This window comes from Petromyzon marinus, chromosome 72, assembly GCF_048934315.1.
Source record: "Petromyzon marinus isolate PM22_M1 ecotype Great Lakes invasive population chromosome 72, UKy_Petmar_22M1.pri1.0, whole genome shotgun sequence".
Taxonomy (NCBI): Eukaryota; Metazoa; Chordata; class Hyperoartia; order Petromyzontiformes; family Petromyzontidae; genus Petromyzon; species Petromyzon marinus.
The window spans coordinates 1,546,546-1,562,618 of record NC_133738.1 but is presented as its reverse complement, the minus strand read 5'-3'; the positions used below and the strand labels follow the sequence as shown (position 1 = coordinate 1,562,618).

At 55.1% G+C, this 16,073-nt stretch overlaps 1 protein-coding gene across 5 annotated transcripts in view; it reads right to left on the bottom strand.

Moving 5' to 3' along the window:
- Positions 1-16,073, bottom strand: part of AIFM3 (AIF family member 3) — a 108,512-nt gene that overhangs the window by 12,080 nt on the left and 80,359 nt on the right. For 3 of the 5 annotated variants that reach the window (XM_076055632.1, XM_076055636.1, XM_076055634.1), the window contains exons 14-17: positions 11,343-11,458; positions 6,331-6,466; positions 5,295-5,371; positions 1,432-1,549 (exon numbers count right to left, since the gene is read on the bottom strand). In XM_076055632.1, the coding sequence (XP_075911747.1) occupies positions 1,432-1,549; positions 5,295-5,371; positions 6,331-6,466; positions 11,343-11,458 (447 nt within the window). Of the gene's footprint in view, positions 1-981; positions 998-1,431; positions 1,550-5,294; positions 5,372-6,330; positions 6,467-11,342; positions 11,459-16,073 lie in introns of all 5 variants that reach the window. The other 2 variants (XM_076055635.1, XM_076055637.1) reach the window with 1 other exon arrangement.

The window sequence follows — 16,073 nt, the reverse complement described above, 5'->3', positions numbered from 1 at the left end:
TGTAAGTGAGTGTGTAAGTGAGTGTGTAAGTGAGTGTGTAAGTGTGTGTGTGAGTGTGTAAGTGTGTAAGTGTGTAAGTGAGTGTGTAAGTGAGTGTGTAACTAAGTGTGTAAGTGAGTGTGTAAGTGAGTGTGTAAGTGAGTGTGTAAGTGAGTGTGTAAGTGTGTAAGTGAGTGTGTAAGTGAGTGTGTAAGTGAGTGTGTAAGTGAGTGTGTAAGTGTGTAAGTGAGTGTGTAAGTGAGTGTGTAAGTGTGTAAGTGAGTGTGTAAGCTCACCGTGTGCGTGAGCCACTTGCCAGTGAGAGATGTTGACCCTCTAGCTACGTGTGTGAGTGTGTGAGTGTGTGTGTGAGTGTGTAAGTGTGTAAGTAAGTGTGTAAGTGAGTGTGTAAGTGTGTAAGTGTAAGTGTGTAAGCTCACCGTGTGCGTGAGCCACTTGCCAGTGAGAGATGTTGACCCTCTAGCTACGTGAGTGTGTAAGTGTGTAAGTGAGTGTGTAAGTGAGTGTGTAAGTGTGTAAGTAAGTGTGTAAGTGTGTAAGTGAGTGTGTAACTAAGTGTGTAAGTGTGTAAGTGTAAGTGTGTAAGCTCACCGTGTGCGTGAGCGACCTGCCAGTGAGAGATGTTGACCCTCTAGCTACGTGAGTGAGTGTGTGAGTGTGTGAGTGAGTGTGTAAGTGAGTGTGTAAGTGAGTGAGTGTGTGAGTGTGTGAGTGTGTGAGTGAGTGAGTGTGTGAGTGTGTGAGTGTGTAAGTGAGTGTGTAAGTGTGTAAGTGATTGTGTAAGTGTGTAAGTAAGTGTGTAAGTGTGTAAGCTCACCGTGTGCGTGAGCCACTTGCCAGTGAGAGATGTTCACCCTCTAGCTACGTGTGAGTGTGTAAGTGTGTGAGTGAATGAGTGTGTGAGTGTGTGAGTGTGTGTGTAAGTGTGTAACTAAGTGTGTAAGTGAGTGTGTAAGTGAGTGTGTAAGTGTGTAAGCTCACCATGTGCGTGAGCGACCTGCCAGTGAGAGATGTTGACCCTCTAGCTACGTGTGTGTGAGTGTGTGAGTGAGTGAGTGTGTAAGTGAGTGTGTAAGTGAGTGAGTGTGTAACTAAGTGTGTAAGTGAGTGTGTAAGTGAGTGTGTAAGTGTGTAACTAAGTAAGTGTGTAAGTGAGTGTGTAAGCTCACCGTGTGCGTGAGCCACTTGCCAGTGAGAGATGTTGACCCTCTAGCTACGTGAGTGAGTGTGTGAGTGTGTAAGTGTGTAACTAAGTGAGTGTGTAAGTGTGTAAGCTCACCATGTGCGTGAGCCACTTGCCAGTGAGAGATGTTGACCCTCTAGCTACGTGAGTGAGTGTGTAAGTGTGTAACTAAGTGAGTGTGTAAGTGTAAGTGTGTAACTAAGTGTGTAAGTGTGTAACTAAGTGTGTAAGTGAGTGTGTAAACTCACCGTGTGCGTGAGCCACTTGCCAGTGAGAGATGTTCACCCTCTTGCCTGCACGGAGTGGCAGTGGGAAACTAGCCACGTCACCAGCAGCATACACAGCAGGGACATTGCTCTGTAGGGACTGGGGGGGGGGGGCACGGGGGGGGTGATGGAGGGGGGGGGCACGGGGGGAGGGGGGGTGGAGGGAGGGGGGGAGGGAGGGGGGGGGTTGGGTGGAGGGGGGAGGGGAGAGGGGTTGGGTGGAGGGGGGAGGTGGGAGGGGGGGTGGAGGGTGGAGGGGGGAGGGGGGGTTGAGGAAGGGGGAAGGGTTGAGTGCAGGTGGGAGGGGGGGTGGAGGGGGGAGGTGTAGTAGTAGTATAGAGGGTGTGTAGTAGTATAGAGTGTGTAGTAGTAGTATAGGTGTAGTAGTAGTATAGGTGTAGTAGTAGTACAGGTGTAGTAGTAGTATAGGTGTAGTAGTAGTAGTATAGGTGTAGTAGTAGTATAGAGTGTGTAGTAGTAGTATAGGTGTAGTAGTAGTATAGGTGTAGTAGTAGTACAGGTGTAGTAGTAGTATAGGTGTAGTAGTAGTAGTATAGGTGTAGTAGTAGTATAGGTGTAGTAGTAGTACAGGTGTAGTAGTAGTATAGGTGTAGTAGTAGTAGTAGTATAGGTGTAGTAGTATAGGTGTAGTAGTAGTATAGGTGTAGTAGTAGTAGTAGTATAGGTGTAGTAGTAGAAGTATAGGTGTGGTAGTAGTAGTATAGGTGTAGTAGTAGTAGTATAGGTGTAGTAGTAGTATAGGGGTAGTAGTAGTATAGGTGTAGTAGTAGTACAGGTGTAGTAGTAGTATAGGTGTAGTAGTAGTAGTATAGGTGTAGTAGTAGTAGTATAGGTGTAGTAGTAGTATAGGTGTAGTAGTAGTAGTATAGGTGTAGTAGTAGTATAGGTGTAGTAGTATAGGTGTAGTAGTAGAAGTATAGGTGTGGTAGTAGTATAGGTGTAGTAGTAGTATAGGTGTAGTAGTAGTATAGGTGTAGTAGTAGTATAGGTGTAGTAGTAGTATAGGTGTAGTAGTAGTATAGGTGTAGTAGTAGTATAGGTGTAGTAGTAGTATAGGTGTAGTAGTAGTAGTAGTATAGGTGTAGTAGTAGTATAGGTGTAGTAGTATAGGTGTAGTAGTAGTATAGGTGTAGTAGTAGTATAGGTGTAGTAGTAGTATAGGTGTAGTAGTAGTATAGGTGTAGTAGTAGTACAGGTGTAGTAGTAGTATAGGTGTAGTAGTAGTAGTATAGGTGTAGTAGTAGTAGTATAGGTGTAGTAGTAGTATAGGTGTAGTAGTAGTAGTATAGGTGTAGTAGTAGAAGTATAGGTGTGGTAGTAGTAGTATAGGTGTAGTAGTAGTAGTATAGGTGTAGTAGTAGTAGTATAGGTGTAGTAGTATAGGTGTAGTAGTAGTATAGGTGTAGTAGTAGTATAGGTGTAGTAGTAGTAGTATAGTTGTAGTAGTAGTATAGGTGTAGTAGTAGTATAGGTGTAGTAGTAGTATAGGTGTAGTAGTAGTATAGGTGTAGTAGTAGTATAGGTGTAGTAGTAGTATAGGTGTAGTAGTAGTATAGGCGTAGTAGTAGTATAGGTGTAGTAGTAGTACAGGTGTAGTAGTAGTATAGGTGTAGTAGTAGTAGTATAGGTGTAGTAGTAGTATAGGTGTAGTAGTAGTAGTATAGGTGTAGTAGTAGTATAGGTGTGGTAGTAGTAGTATAGGTGTAGTAGTAGAAGTATAGGTGTAGTAGTAGAAGTATAGGTGTGGTAGTAGTAGTATAGTGTAGTAGTAGTAGTATAGGTGTAGTAGTAGTAGTATAGGTGTAGTAGTATAGGTGTAGTAGTAGTATAGGTGTAGTAGTAGTATAGGTGTAGTAGTAGTATAGGTGTAGTAGTAGTATAGGTGTAGTAGTATAGGTGTAGTAGTAGTATAGGTGTAGTAGTAGTATAGGTGTAGTAGTAGTACAGGTGTAGTAGTAGTATAGGTGTAGTAGTAGTAGTAGTATAGGTGTAGTAGTAGTATAGGTATAGTAGTAGTAGTATAGGTGTAGTAGTAGTATAGGTGTAGTAGTAGTATAGGTGTGGTAGTAGTAGTATAGGTGTAGTAGTAGAAGTATAGGTGTAGTAGTAGAAGTATAGGTGTGGTAGTAGTAGTATAGGTGTAGTAGTAGTAGTATAGGTGTAGTAGTAGTAGTATAGGTGTAGTAGTATAGGTGTAGTAGTAGTATAGGTGTAGTAGTAGTATAGGTGTAGTAGTAGTATAGGTGTAGTAGTAGTATAGGTGTAGTAGTATAGGTGTAGTAGTAGTATAGGTGTAGTAGTAGTATAGGTGTAGTAGTAGTAGTATAGGTGTAGTAGTAGTAGTATAGGTGTAGTAGTAGTATAGGTGTAGTAGTAGTAGTATAGGTGTAGTAGTAGTAGTATAGGTGTAGTAGTAGTATAGGTGTAGTAGTATAGGTGTAGTAGTAGTATAGGTGTATCAGTAGTAGTATAGGTGTATCAGTAGTAGTATAGGTGTAGTAGTAGTATAGGTGTAGTAGTAGTATAGGTGTAGTAGTAGTATAGGTGTAGTAGTAGTAGTAGTATAGGTGTAGTAGTAGTATAGGTGTAGTAGTAGTATAGGTGTAGTAGTAGTATAGGTGTAGTAGTAGTATAGGTGTAGTAGTAGTATAGGTGTAGTAGTAGTAGTATAGGTGTAGTAGTAGTAGTATAGGTGTAGTAGTATAGGTGTAGTAGTAGTAGTATAGGTGTAGTAGTAGTAGTATAGGTGTAGTAGTAGTATAGGTGTAGTAGTAGTATAGGTGTAGTAGTAGTATAGGTGTAGTAGTAGTATAGGTGTAGTAGTAGTATAGCTGTAGTAGTAGTATAGGTGTAGTAGTAGTATAGGTGTAGTAGTAGTATAGGTGTAGTAGTAGTATAGGTGTAGTAGTAGTAGTATAGGTGTAGTAGTAGTATAGGTGTAGTAGTAGTATAGGTGTGGTAGTAGTATAGGTGTGGTAGTAGTAGTATAGGTGTAGTAGTAGTAGTATAGGTGTAGTAGTAGTATAGGTGTAGTAGTAGTATAGGTGTAGTAGTAGTATAGGTGTAGTAGTAGTATAGGTGTAGTAGTAGTATAAGTGTAGTAGTAGTAGTATAAGTGTAGTAGTAGTATAGGTGTAGTAGTAGTATAGAGGGTGTGTAGTAGTAGTATAGGTGTAGTAGTATAGGTGTAGTAGTAGTAGTATAGAGGGTGTGTAGTAGTAGTATAGGGTGTAGTAGTAGTATAGGTGTAGTAGTATAGGTGTAGTAGTAGTAGTATAGAGGGTGTGTAGTAGTAGTATAGGTGTAGTAGTAGTATAGGTGTAGTAGTAGTATAGGTGTAGTAGTAGTATAAGTGTAGTAGTAGTAGTATAAGTGTAGTAGTAGTATAGGTGTAGTAGTAGTATAGAGGGTGTGTAGTAGTAGTATAGGTGTAGTAGTATAGGTGTAGTAGTAGTAGTATAGAGGGTGTGTAGTAGTAGTATAGGTGTAGTAGTAGTATAGGTGTAGTAGTATAGGTGTAGTAGTAGTAGTATAGAGGGTGTGTAGTAGTAGTATAGGTGTAGTAGTAGTATAGAGGGTGTGTAGTAGTTTAGGTGTAGTAGTAGTATAGAGTGTAGTAGTAGTATAGAGGGTGTGTAGTAGTATAGGTGTAGTAGTAGTAGTATAGGTGTAGTAGTATAGGTGTAGTAGTATAGGTGTAGTAGTAGTATAGAGGGGGGTGTAGTATAGGTGTAGTAGTATAGGTGTAGTAGTATAGGTGTAGTAGTAGTAGTATAGGTGTAGTAGTAGTAGTATAGAGGGGGGTGTGTAGTAACGGCCCCCACCTTATCTAGAGGGATGTGTCCGCGTGAGTCCAGGTGAATGCCGCTGTGCTTGAGGAACCCTGTGGAGGGGACGACCCCTACAGACACAGCACGTGGGGGGGTGGGACACGTGGTGGGGGTGGGACACGTAGGGGTGGGACACGTGGGGGGGACCCCTCCTGCACCACAGCCGCCTTTGTCTCCCCCCATGTCTCACTCCCCCCGTGTCTCACTCCCCCCGTGTCTCACTCCCCCCGTGTCTCACTCCCCCCGTGTCTCTCTCCCCCCGTGTCTCTCTCCCCCCGTGTCTCTCTCCCCCCGTGTCTCTCTCCCCCCGTGTCTCTCTCCCCCCGTGTCTCTCTCCCCCCGTGTCTCTCTCCCCCCGTGTCTCTCTCCCCCCGTGTCTCTCTCCCCCCGTGTCTCTCTCCCCCCGTGTCTCTCTCCCCCCGTGTCTCTCTCCCCCCGTGTCTCTCTCCCCCCGTGTCTCTCTCCCCCCGTGTCTCTCTCCCCCCGTGTCTCTCTCCCCCCGTGTCTCTCTCCCCCCGTGTCTCTCTCCCCCCGTGTCTCTCTCCCCCCGTGTCTCTCTCCCCCCGTGTCTCTCTCCCCCGGTGTCTCTCTCCCCCCGTGTCTCTCTGCCCCCGTGTCTCTCTGCCCCCGTGTCTCTCTCTCCCCGTATCTCTCTCCCCCCGTGTCTCTCTCGCCCCGTGTCTCTCTCCCCCCGTGTCTCCCGCCCCGTGTCTCTCTCCCCCACCCACGTGTCTCTCTCCCCCCGTGTCTCTCTCCCCCACCCACGTGTCTCTCTCCCCCCGTGTCTCTCTCCCCGTGTCTCCCGCCCCGTGTCTCTCCCCCCGTGTCTCTCTCCCCCCCGTGTCTCCCGCCCCTTGTCTCTCCCCCCCCCCCCCCCGTGTCTCTCCCCCCCCCCCCCCGTGTCTCTCCCCCCGCGTCTCTCCCTCCGTGCATCTCTCCCTACCCACGTGTCACACCCCCCCCACCCACCCACGTGTCACCCCACGTGTCACCCCACGTGACACACCCCCCACCCACCCACGTGACATACCGATGCCCATGACGCAGACGTCGGCCCTGAGCACTTTGCCGCTCTTCAGTTTCACTTCCCTGAGACGTCCGTCCACGCCACGGAGCTCCGACACCTCGTGACTCATGTAGAACTTGACCCCGTGACGTTCACACAGCTGTGTGGGGGGTGGGACACGTGGGGGGTGGGTCACGTGGGGGTGAGACACCTCGTGACTCATGTAGAACTTGACCCCGTGACGTTCACACAGCTGTGTGGGGGGTGGGACACGTGGTGTGGGTGGGTGGGTCACGTGGGGTGAGACACCTCGTGACTCATGTAGAACTTGACCCCGTGACGTTCACACAGCTGTGTGGGGGGTGGGACACGTGGGGGGTGGGTCACGTGGGGGTGAGACACCTCGTGACTCATGTAGAACTTGACCCCGTGACGTTCACACAGCTGTGTGGGGGGTGGGACACGTGGGGGTGGGACACGTGGGGGTGGGTCACGTGGGGTGAGACACCTCGTGACTCATGTAGAACTTGACCCCGTGACGTTCACACAGCTGTGTGGGGGGTGGGACACGTGGGGGGTGGGTCACGTGGGGGTGAGACACCTCGTGACTCATGTAGAACTTGACCCCGTGACGTTCACACAGCTGTGTGGGGGGTGGGACACGTGGGGGTGGGTCACGTGGGGTGAGACACCTCGTGACTCATGTAGAACTTGACCCCGTGACGTTCACACAGCTGTGTGGGGGGTGGGACACGTGGGGGTGGGACACGTGGTGTGGGGGGGTGGGTCACGTGGGGTGAGACACCTCGTGACTCATGTAGAACTTGACCCCGTGACGTTCACACAGCTGTGTGGGGGGTGGGACACGTGGGGGTGGGACACGTGGGGGTGGGACACGTGGGGGTGGGGGTGGGACACCTCGTGACTCATGTAGAACTTGACCCCGTGACGTTCACACAGCTGTGTGGGGGGTGGGACACGTGGGGGTGGGACACGTGGGGTGAGACACCTCGTGACTCATGTAGAACTTGACCCCGTGACGTTCACACAGCTGTGAGGGGGGTGGGACACGTGGGGGTGGGACACGTGGTGGTGTGGGTCACGTGGTGGTGTGGGTCACGTGGGGGTGGGACACGTGGGGGTGGGACACCTCGTGACTCATGTAGAACTTGACCCCGTGACGTTCACACAGCTGTGAGGGGGGTGGGACACGTGGGGGTGGGACACGTGGTGGGGTGGGACACGTGGGGGTGGGACACGTGGTGTGGGGGGGTGGGACACCTCGTGACTCATGTAGAACTTGACCCCGTGACGTTCACACAGCTGTGTGGGGGGTGGGACACGTGGTGGGGTGGGTCACGTGGTGGGGTGGGACACGTGGGGGTGGGACACGTGGGGGTGGGACACCTCGTGACTCATGTAGAACTTGACCCCGTGACGTTCACACAGCTGTGAGGGGGGTGGGACACGTGGGGGTGGGACACGTGGTGGGGTGGGACACGTGGGGGTGGGACACGTGGTGTGGGGGGGTGGGACACCTCGTGACTCATGTAGAACTTGACCCCGTGACGTTCACACAGCTGTGTGGGGGGTGGGACACGTGGTGGGGTGGGTCACGTGGTGGGGTGGGACACGTGGGGGTGGGACACGTGGGGGTGGGTCACGTGGGGGTGGGTCACCTCGTGACTCATGTAGAACTTGACCCCGTGACGTTCACACAGCTGTGTGGGGGGTGGGACACGTGGGGGTGGGACACGTGGTGGGGTGGGACACGTGGTGGTGTGGGTCACGTGGGGGTGGGACACGTGGGGGTGGGTCACCTCGTGACTCATGTAGAACTTGACCCCGTGACGTTCACACAGCTGTGTGGGGGGTGGGACACGTGGGGGTGGGACACGTGGGGGTGGGTGGATGGGACACGTGGTGGTGGGTGAAACACGTGGTGTGGGTGGGTGAGACACGTGGTGTGGGTGGGTGGGACACGTGGTGTGGGTGGGTGGGACACGTGGTGGTGGATGGGTGGGACACGTGGTGTGGTGGTGGTGTGGTGGTGGTGGGACACGTGGTGGTGGGTGGGACACGTGGTGTGGGTGGGTGAAACACGTGGTGTGGGTGGGTGGGACACGTGGTGTGGGTGGGTGGGTGGGACACGTGGTGTGGGTGGGTGGAACACGTGGTGTGAGTGGGTGGGACACGTGGTGTGGGTGGGTGGGACACGTGGTGTGGGTGGTGAGACACGTGGTGTGGGTGGGTGAGACACGTGGTGTGGGTGGTGAGACACGTGGTGGGTGGTGGTGTGCTGGTGGAACACGTGGTGTGGGTGGGATACGTGGTGGTGGGTGGTGAGACACGTGGTGGTGGGTGGATGGGACACGTGGTGGTGGGTGGAACACGTGGTGTGTGGGTGGGTGGGACACGTGGTGGTGTGCTGGTGGGACACGTGGTGGTGGGAGAGACACGTGGTGTGGGTGGTGAGTCACGTGGTGTGGTGGGTGAGACACGTGGTGTGGGTGGATGGGACACGTGGTGTGGGTGGGTGGGACACGTGGTGTGGGTGGGTGGGACACGTGGTGGGTGGGACACGTGGTGTGGGTGGGTGGGACACGTGGTGGTGGGGGGTGGAACACGTGGTGTGGGTGGTGGAACACGTGGTGTGGGTGGGTGGGACACGTGGTGTGGGTGGGTGGGACACGTGGTGGTGGGTGGGTGGGACACGTGGTGTGGGTGGGTGGGACACGTGGTGTGGGTGGGTGGGACACGTGGTGTGGGTGGGTGGGACACGTGGTGTGGGTGGTGAGACACGTGGTGGTGGGGGGTGAGACACGTGGTGGTGGGTGGTGAGACACGTGGTGGTGGTGGGTGGCACACGTGGTGTGGGTGGGTGGGACACGTGGTGTGGGTGAGACACGTGGTGTGGGTGGGTGGGACACGTGGTGGTGGTGGGTGGCACACGTGGTGTGGGTGGCTGAGACACGTGGTGTGGGTGGGTGGCACACGTGGTGTGGGTGGGTGGGACACGTGGTGTGGGTGGGTGGGACACGTGGTGTGGGTGGGTGGGTGGGACACGTGGTGTGGGTGGGTGGAACACGTGGTGTGAGTGGGTGGGACACGTGGTGTGGGTGGGTGAGACACGTGGTGTGGGTGGTGAGACACGTGGTGGGTGGTGGTGTGCTGGTGGAACACGTGGTGTGGGTGGGATACGTGGTGGTGGGTGGTGAGACACGTGGTGGTGGGTGGATGGGACACGTGGTGGTGGGTGGAACACGTGGTGTGTGGGTGGGTGGGACACGTGGTGGTGTGCTGGTGGGACACGTGGTGGTGGGAGAGACACGTGGTGTGGGTGGTGAGTCACGTGGTGTGGTGGGTGAGACACGTGGTGTGGGTGGATGGGACACGTGGTGTGGGTGGGTGGGACACGTGGTGTGGGTGGGTGGGACACGTGGTGGGTGGGACACGTGGTGTGGGTGGGTGGGACACGTGGTGGTGGGGGGTGGAACACGTGGTGTGGGTGGTGGAACACGTGGTGTGGGTGGGTGGGACACGTGGTGTGGGTGGGTGGGACACGTGGTGGTGGGTGGGTGGGACACGTGGTGTGGGTGGGTGGGACACGTGGTGTGGGTGGGTGGGACACGTGGTGTGGGTGGGTGGGACACGTGGTGTGGGTGGTGAGACACGTGGTGGTGGGGGGTGAGACACGTGGTGGTGGGTGGTGAGACACGTGGTGGTGGTGGGTGGCACACGTGGTGTGGGTGGGTGGGACACGTGGTGTGGGTGAGACACGTGGTGTGGGTGGGTGGGACACGTGGTGGTGGTGGGTGGCACACGTGGTGTGGGTGGCTGAGACACGTGGTGTGGGTGGGTGGCACACGTGGTGTGGGTGGGTGGGACACGTGGTGTGGGTGGGTGGGACACGTGGTGTGGGTGGGTGGGACACGTGGTGGGTGGGACACGTGGTGTGGGTGGGTGGGACATGTGGTGGTGGGGGGTGGAACACGTGGTGTGGGTGGTGGAACACGTGGTGTGGGTGGGTGGGACACGTGGTGTGGGTGGGTGGGACACGTGGTGGTGGGTGGGTGGGACACGTGGAGTGGGTGGGTGGGACACGTGGTGTGGGTGGGTGGGACACGTGGTGTGGGTGGTGAGACACGTGGTGGTGGGGGGTGAGACACGTGGTGGTGGGTGGTGAGACACGTGGTGGTGGTGGGTGGCACACGTGGTGTGGGTGGGTGGGACACGTGGTGTGGGTGAGACACGTGGTGTGGGTGGGTGGGACACGTGGTGGTGGTGGGTGGCACACGTGGTGTGGGTGGGTGAGACACGTGGTGTGGGTGGCTGAGACACGTGGTGTGGGTGGGTGGCACACGTGGTGTGGGTGGGTGGGACACGTGGTGTGGGTGGTGAGACACGTGGTGTGGGTGGGTGGGACACGTGGTGGTGGGTGGTGAGACACGTGGTGGTGGTGGGTGGCACACGTGGTGTGGGTGGGTGGGACACGTGGTGTGGGTGAGACACGTGGTGTGGGTGGGTGGGACACGTGGTGGTGGTGGGTGGCACACGTGGTGTGGGTGGGTGAGACACGTGGTGTGGGTGGCTGAGACACGTGGTGTGGGTGGGTGGCACACGTGGTGTGGGTGGGTGGAACACGTGGTGTGGGTGAGACACGTGGTGTGGGTGGGTGAGACACGTGGTGTGGGTGGGTGGCACACGTGGTGTGGGTGAGACACGTGGTGTGGGTGGGTGAGACACGTGGTGTGGGTGGGTGGGACACGTGGTGTGGGTGGGTGAGACACGTGGTGTGGTGGTGGTGTGGGTGGGTGGGACACGTGGTGTGGTGGTGGAACACGTGGTGTGGGTGGGTGGGACACGTGGTGGTGGTGGGTGGGACACGTGGTGTGGGTGGGTGGGACACGTGGTGTGGGTGGGTGGGACACGTGGTGTGGGTGGGTGGGACACGTGGTGGGTGGATGGGACACGTGGTGGTGGGTGGGTGGGACACGTGGTGTGGGTGAGACACGTGGTGTGGGTGGGTGGGACACCTTCATGATGGCCTGTCCCACCAGCACGCCGAGTGTCCGCTTGAAGGGCACGTCCGACGATCCCACCACAGAGACAGAGTGGGCCTTGTCCGAGAGAGACGCGGCCACCTCCATCCCTGGAGACACCACGGAGACACAGAGACACCCTGGAGACACAGAGACACAGAGACACCACAGAGACAGAGTGGGCCTTGTCCGAGAGAGACGCGGCCACCTCCATCCCTGGAGACACCACGGAGACACAGAGACACCCTGGAGACACAGAGACACAGAGACACCACAGAGACAGAGTGGGCCTTGTCCGAGAGAGACGCGGCCACCTCCATCCCTGGAGACACCACGGAGACAGACACAGAGACACAGAGACACCCTGGAGACACAGACACAGAGACACCACAGAGACAGAGTGGGCCTTGTCCGAGAGACGCGGCCACCTCCATCCCTGGAGACACAGAGACACAGAGACACAGAGACACCCTGGAGACACAGAGACACAGAGACACCCTGGAGACACAGAGACACAGAGACACCCTGGAGACACAGAGACACCCTGGAGACACAGAGACACAGAGACACCACGGAGACAGAGTGGGCCTTGTCCGAGAGAGACGCGGCCACCTCCATCCCTGGAGACACGGAGACACAGAGACACAGAGACACCCTGGAGACACAGAGACACAGAGACACCCTGGAGACACAGAGACACAGAGACACCCTGGAGACACAGAGACACCCTGGAGACACAGAGACACAGAGACACCACGGAGACAGAAGGGGCCTTGTCCGAGAGAGACGCGGCCACCTCCATCCCTGGAGACACCACGGAGACACAGAGACACCCTGGAGACACACAGACACAGAGACACAGAGACACCACAGAGACACAGAGACACAGAGACACCCTGGAGACACAGAGACACAGAGACACCCTAGGGACACAGAGACACCATAGAGACACAGAGACACCCTGGAGACACAGAAACACAGAGACACCCTGGAGACACCCTGGAGACACAGAGACACTCTGGAGACACAGAGACACCCTGGAGACACAGAGACACAGAGACACCACAGAGACAGAATGGGCCTTGTCCGAGAGAGACGCGGCCACCTCCATCCCTGGAGACACAGAGACACCCTGGAGACACCACAGAGACACAGAGACACCACAGAGACAGAGTGGGCCTTGTCCGAGAGAGACGCGGCCACCTCCATCCCTGGAGACACAGAGACAGACAGACACAGAGACACAGAGACACCCTGGAGACACAGACACAGAGACACCACAGAGACAGAGTGGGCCTTGTCCGAGAGAGACGCGGCCACCTCCATCCCTGGAGACACCACGGAGACACAGAGACACCCTGGAGACACAGAGACACAGAGACACAGAGACACCCTGGAGACACAGAGACACAGAGACACCGAGACACCACTGAGACAGAATGGGCCTTGTCCGAGAGAGACGCGGCCACCTCCATCCCTGGAGACACCACGGAGACAGACAGACACAGAGACACCCTGGAGACACAGAGACACAGAGACACCACAGAGACACAGAGACACCCTGGAGACACGGAGACACAGAGACACCACAGAGACACAGAGACACCCTGGAGACACCACGGAGACACAGAGACACAGAGACACCACAGAGACACAGAGACACAGAGACACCACAGAGACAGAGTGGGCCTTGTCCGAGAGAGACGCGGCCACCTCCATCCCTGGAGACACCACGGAGACAGACAGACACAGAGACACCCTGGAGACACAGAGACACAGAGACACCACGGAGACACAGAGACACCCTGGAGACACAGAGACACAGAGACACCACGGAGACACAGAAACACCCTGGAGACACAGAGACACCCTGGAGACACAGAGACACCACGGAGACAGAAGGGGCCTTGTCCGAGAGAGACGCGGCCACCTCCATCCCTGGAGACACAGAGACACAGAGACACCACAGAGACACAGAGACACCCTGGAGACACAGAGATACCCTGGAGACACAGAGACACAGAGACACCCTGGAGACACAGAGACAGAGTGGGCCTTGTCCGAGAGAGACGCGGCCACCTCCATCCCTGGAGACACAGAGACACGGAGACACAGAGACACAGAGACACCCTGGAGACATAGAGACACCCTGGAGACACAGAGACACAGAGACACCCTGGAGACACAGAGACACCCTGGAGACACAGAGACACAGAGACACCCTGGAGACACAGAGACACCCTGGAGACACAGAGACACCCTGGAGACACGGAGACACAGAGACACAGAGACACCCTGGAGACACAGAGACACCCTGGAGACACAGAGACACCCTGGAGACACAGAGACACAGAGACACCCTGGAGACAGAATGGGCCTTGTCTGAGAGAGACGCGGCCACCTCCATCCCTGGAGACACCACGGAGACACAGAGACACCCTGGAGACACAGAGACACAGAGACACCCTGGAGACACAGAGACACAGAGACACAGAGACACACAGACACAGAGACACAGAGACACGGAGACACAGAGACACAGAGACACCCTGGAGACACAGAGACGCAGAGACACCCTGGAGACACCCTGGAGACACGGAGACACAGAGACACAGAGACACCCTGGAGACACAGAGACACAGAGACACAGAGACACCCTGGAGACACAGAGACACCCTGGAGACACAGAGACACAGAGACACCCTGGAGACACAGAGACACAGAGACACAGAGACACCACGGAGACACCCTGGAGACACAGAGACACAGAGACACCCTGGAGACACAGAGACACAGAGACACAGAGACACCACGGAGACACAGAAACACAGAGACACAGATACACCACAGAGACAGAGTGGGCCTTGTCCAAGAGAGACGCGGCCACCTCCATCCCTGGAGACACGGAGACACGGAGACACCCTGGAGACACAGAGACACAGAGACACCACGGAGACACAGAGACACGGAGACACCCTGGAAACAAAATGGGCCTTGTCTGAGAGAGACGCGGCCACCTCCATCCCTGGAGACACCACGGAGACACAGAGACACCCTGGAGACACAGAGACACAGAGACACAGAGACACCCTGGAGACACAGAGACACAGAGACACAGAGACACACAGACACAGAGACACAGAGACACGGAGACACAGAGACACAGAGACACCCTGGAGACACAGAGACGCAGAGACACCCTGGAGACACCCTGGAGACACGGAGACACAGAGACACAGAGACACCCTGGAGACACAGAGACACAGAGACACAGAGACACCCTGGAGACACAGAGACACCCTGGAGACACAGAGACACAGAGACACCCTGGAGACACAGAGACACAGAGACACAGAGACACAGAGACACCACGGAGACACCCTGGAGACACAGAGACACAGAGACACCCTGGAGACACAGAGACACAGAGACACCACGGAGACACAGAAACACAGAGACACAGATACACCACAGAGACAGCGTGGGCCTTGTCCAAGAGAGACGCGGCCACCTCCATCCCTGGAGACACAGAGACACGGAGACACCCTGGAGACACAGAGACACAGAGACACCACGGAGACAGAATGGGCCTTGTCTGAGAGAGACGCGGCCACCTCCATCCCTGGAGACACGGAGACACGGAGACACCCTGGAAACAAAATGGGCCTTGTCTGAGAGAGACGTGGCCACCTCCATCCCTGGAGACACCACGGAGACACAGAGACACCCTGGAGACACAGAGACACAGAGACACAGAGACACCCTGGAGACACAGAGACACAGAGACACAGAGACACAGAGACACACAGACACAGAGACACAGAGACACGGAGACACAGAGACACCCTGGAGACACAGAGACGCAGAGACACCCTGGAGACACCCTGGAGACACGGAGACACAGAGACACAGAGACACCCTGGAGACACAGAGACACAGAGACACAGAGACACCCTGGAGACACAAAGACACCCTGGAGACACAGAGACACAGAGACACCCTGGAGACACAGAGACACAGAGACACAGAGACACCACGGAGACACCCTGGAAACACAGAGACACAGAGACACCCTGGAGACACAGAGACACAGAGACACCATGGAGACACAGAAACACAGAGACACAGATACACCACAGAGACAGAGTGGGCCTTGTCCAAGAGAGACGCGGCCACCTCCATCCCTGGAGACACCACGGAGACACAGAGACACCCTGGAGACACAGAGACACAGAGACACAGAGACACCCTGGAGACACAGAGACACAGAGACACAGAGACACAGAGACACACAGACACAGAGACACAGAGACACCCTGGAGACACAGAGACACAGAGACACCCTGGAGACACAGAGACGCAGAGACACCCTGGAGACACCCTGGAGACACGGAGACACAGAGACACAGAGACACCCTGGAGACACAGAGACACAGAGACACAGAGACACCCTGGAGACACAGAGACACCCTGGAGACACAGAGACACAGAGACACCCTGGAGACACAGAGACACAGAGACACAGAGACACCACGGAGACACCCTGGAGACACAGAGACACAGAGACACCCTGGAGACACAGAAACACAGAGACACCACGGAGACACAGAAACACAGAGACACAGATACACCACAGAGACAGCGTGGGCCTTGTCCAAGAGAGACGCGGCCACCTCCATCCCTGGAGACACGGAGACACGGAGACACCCTGGAGACAGAATGGGC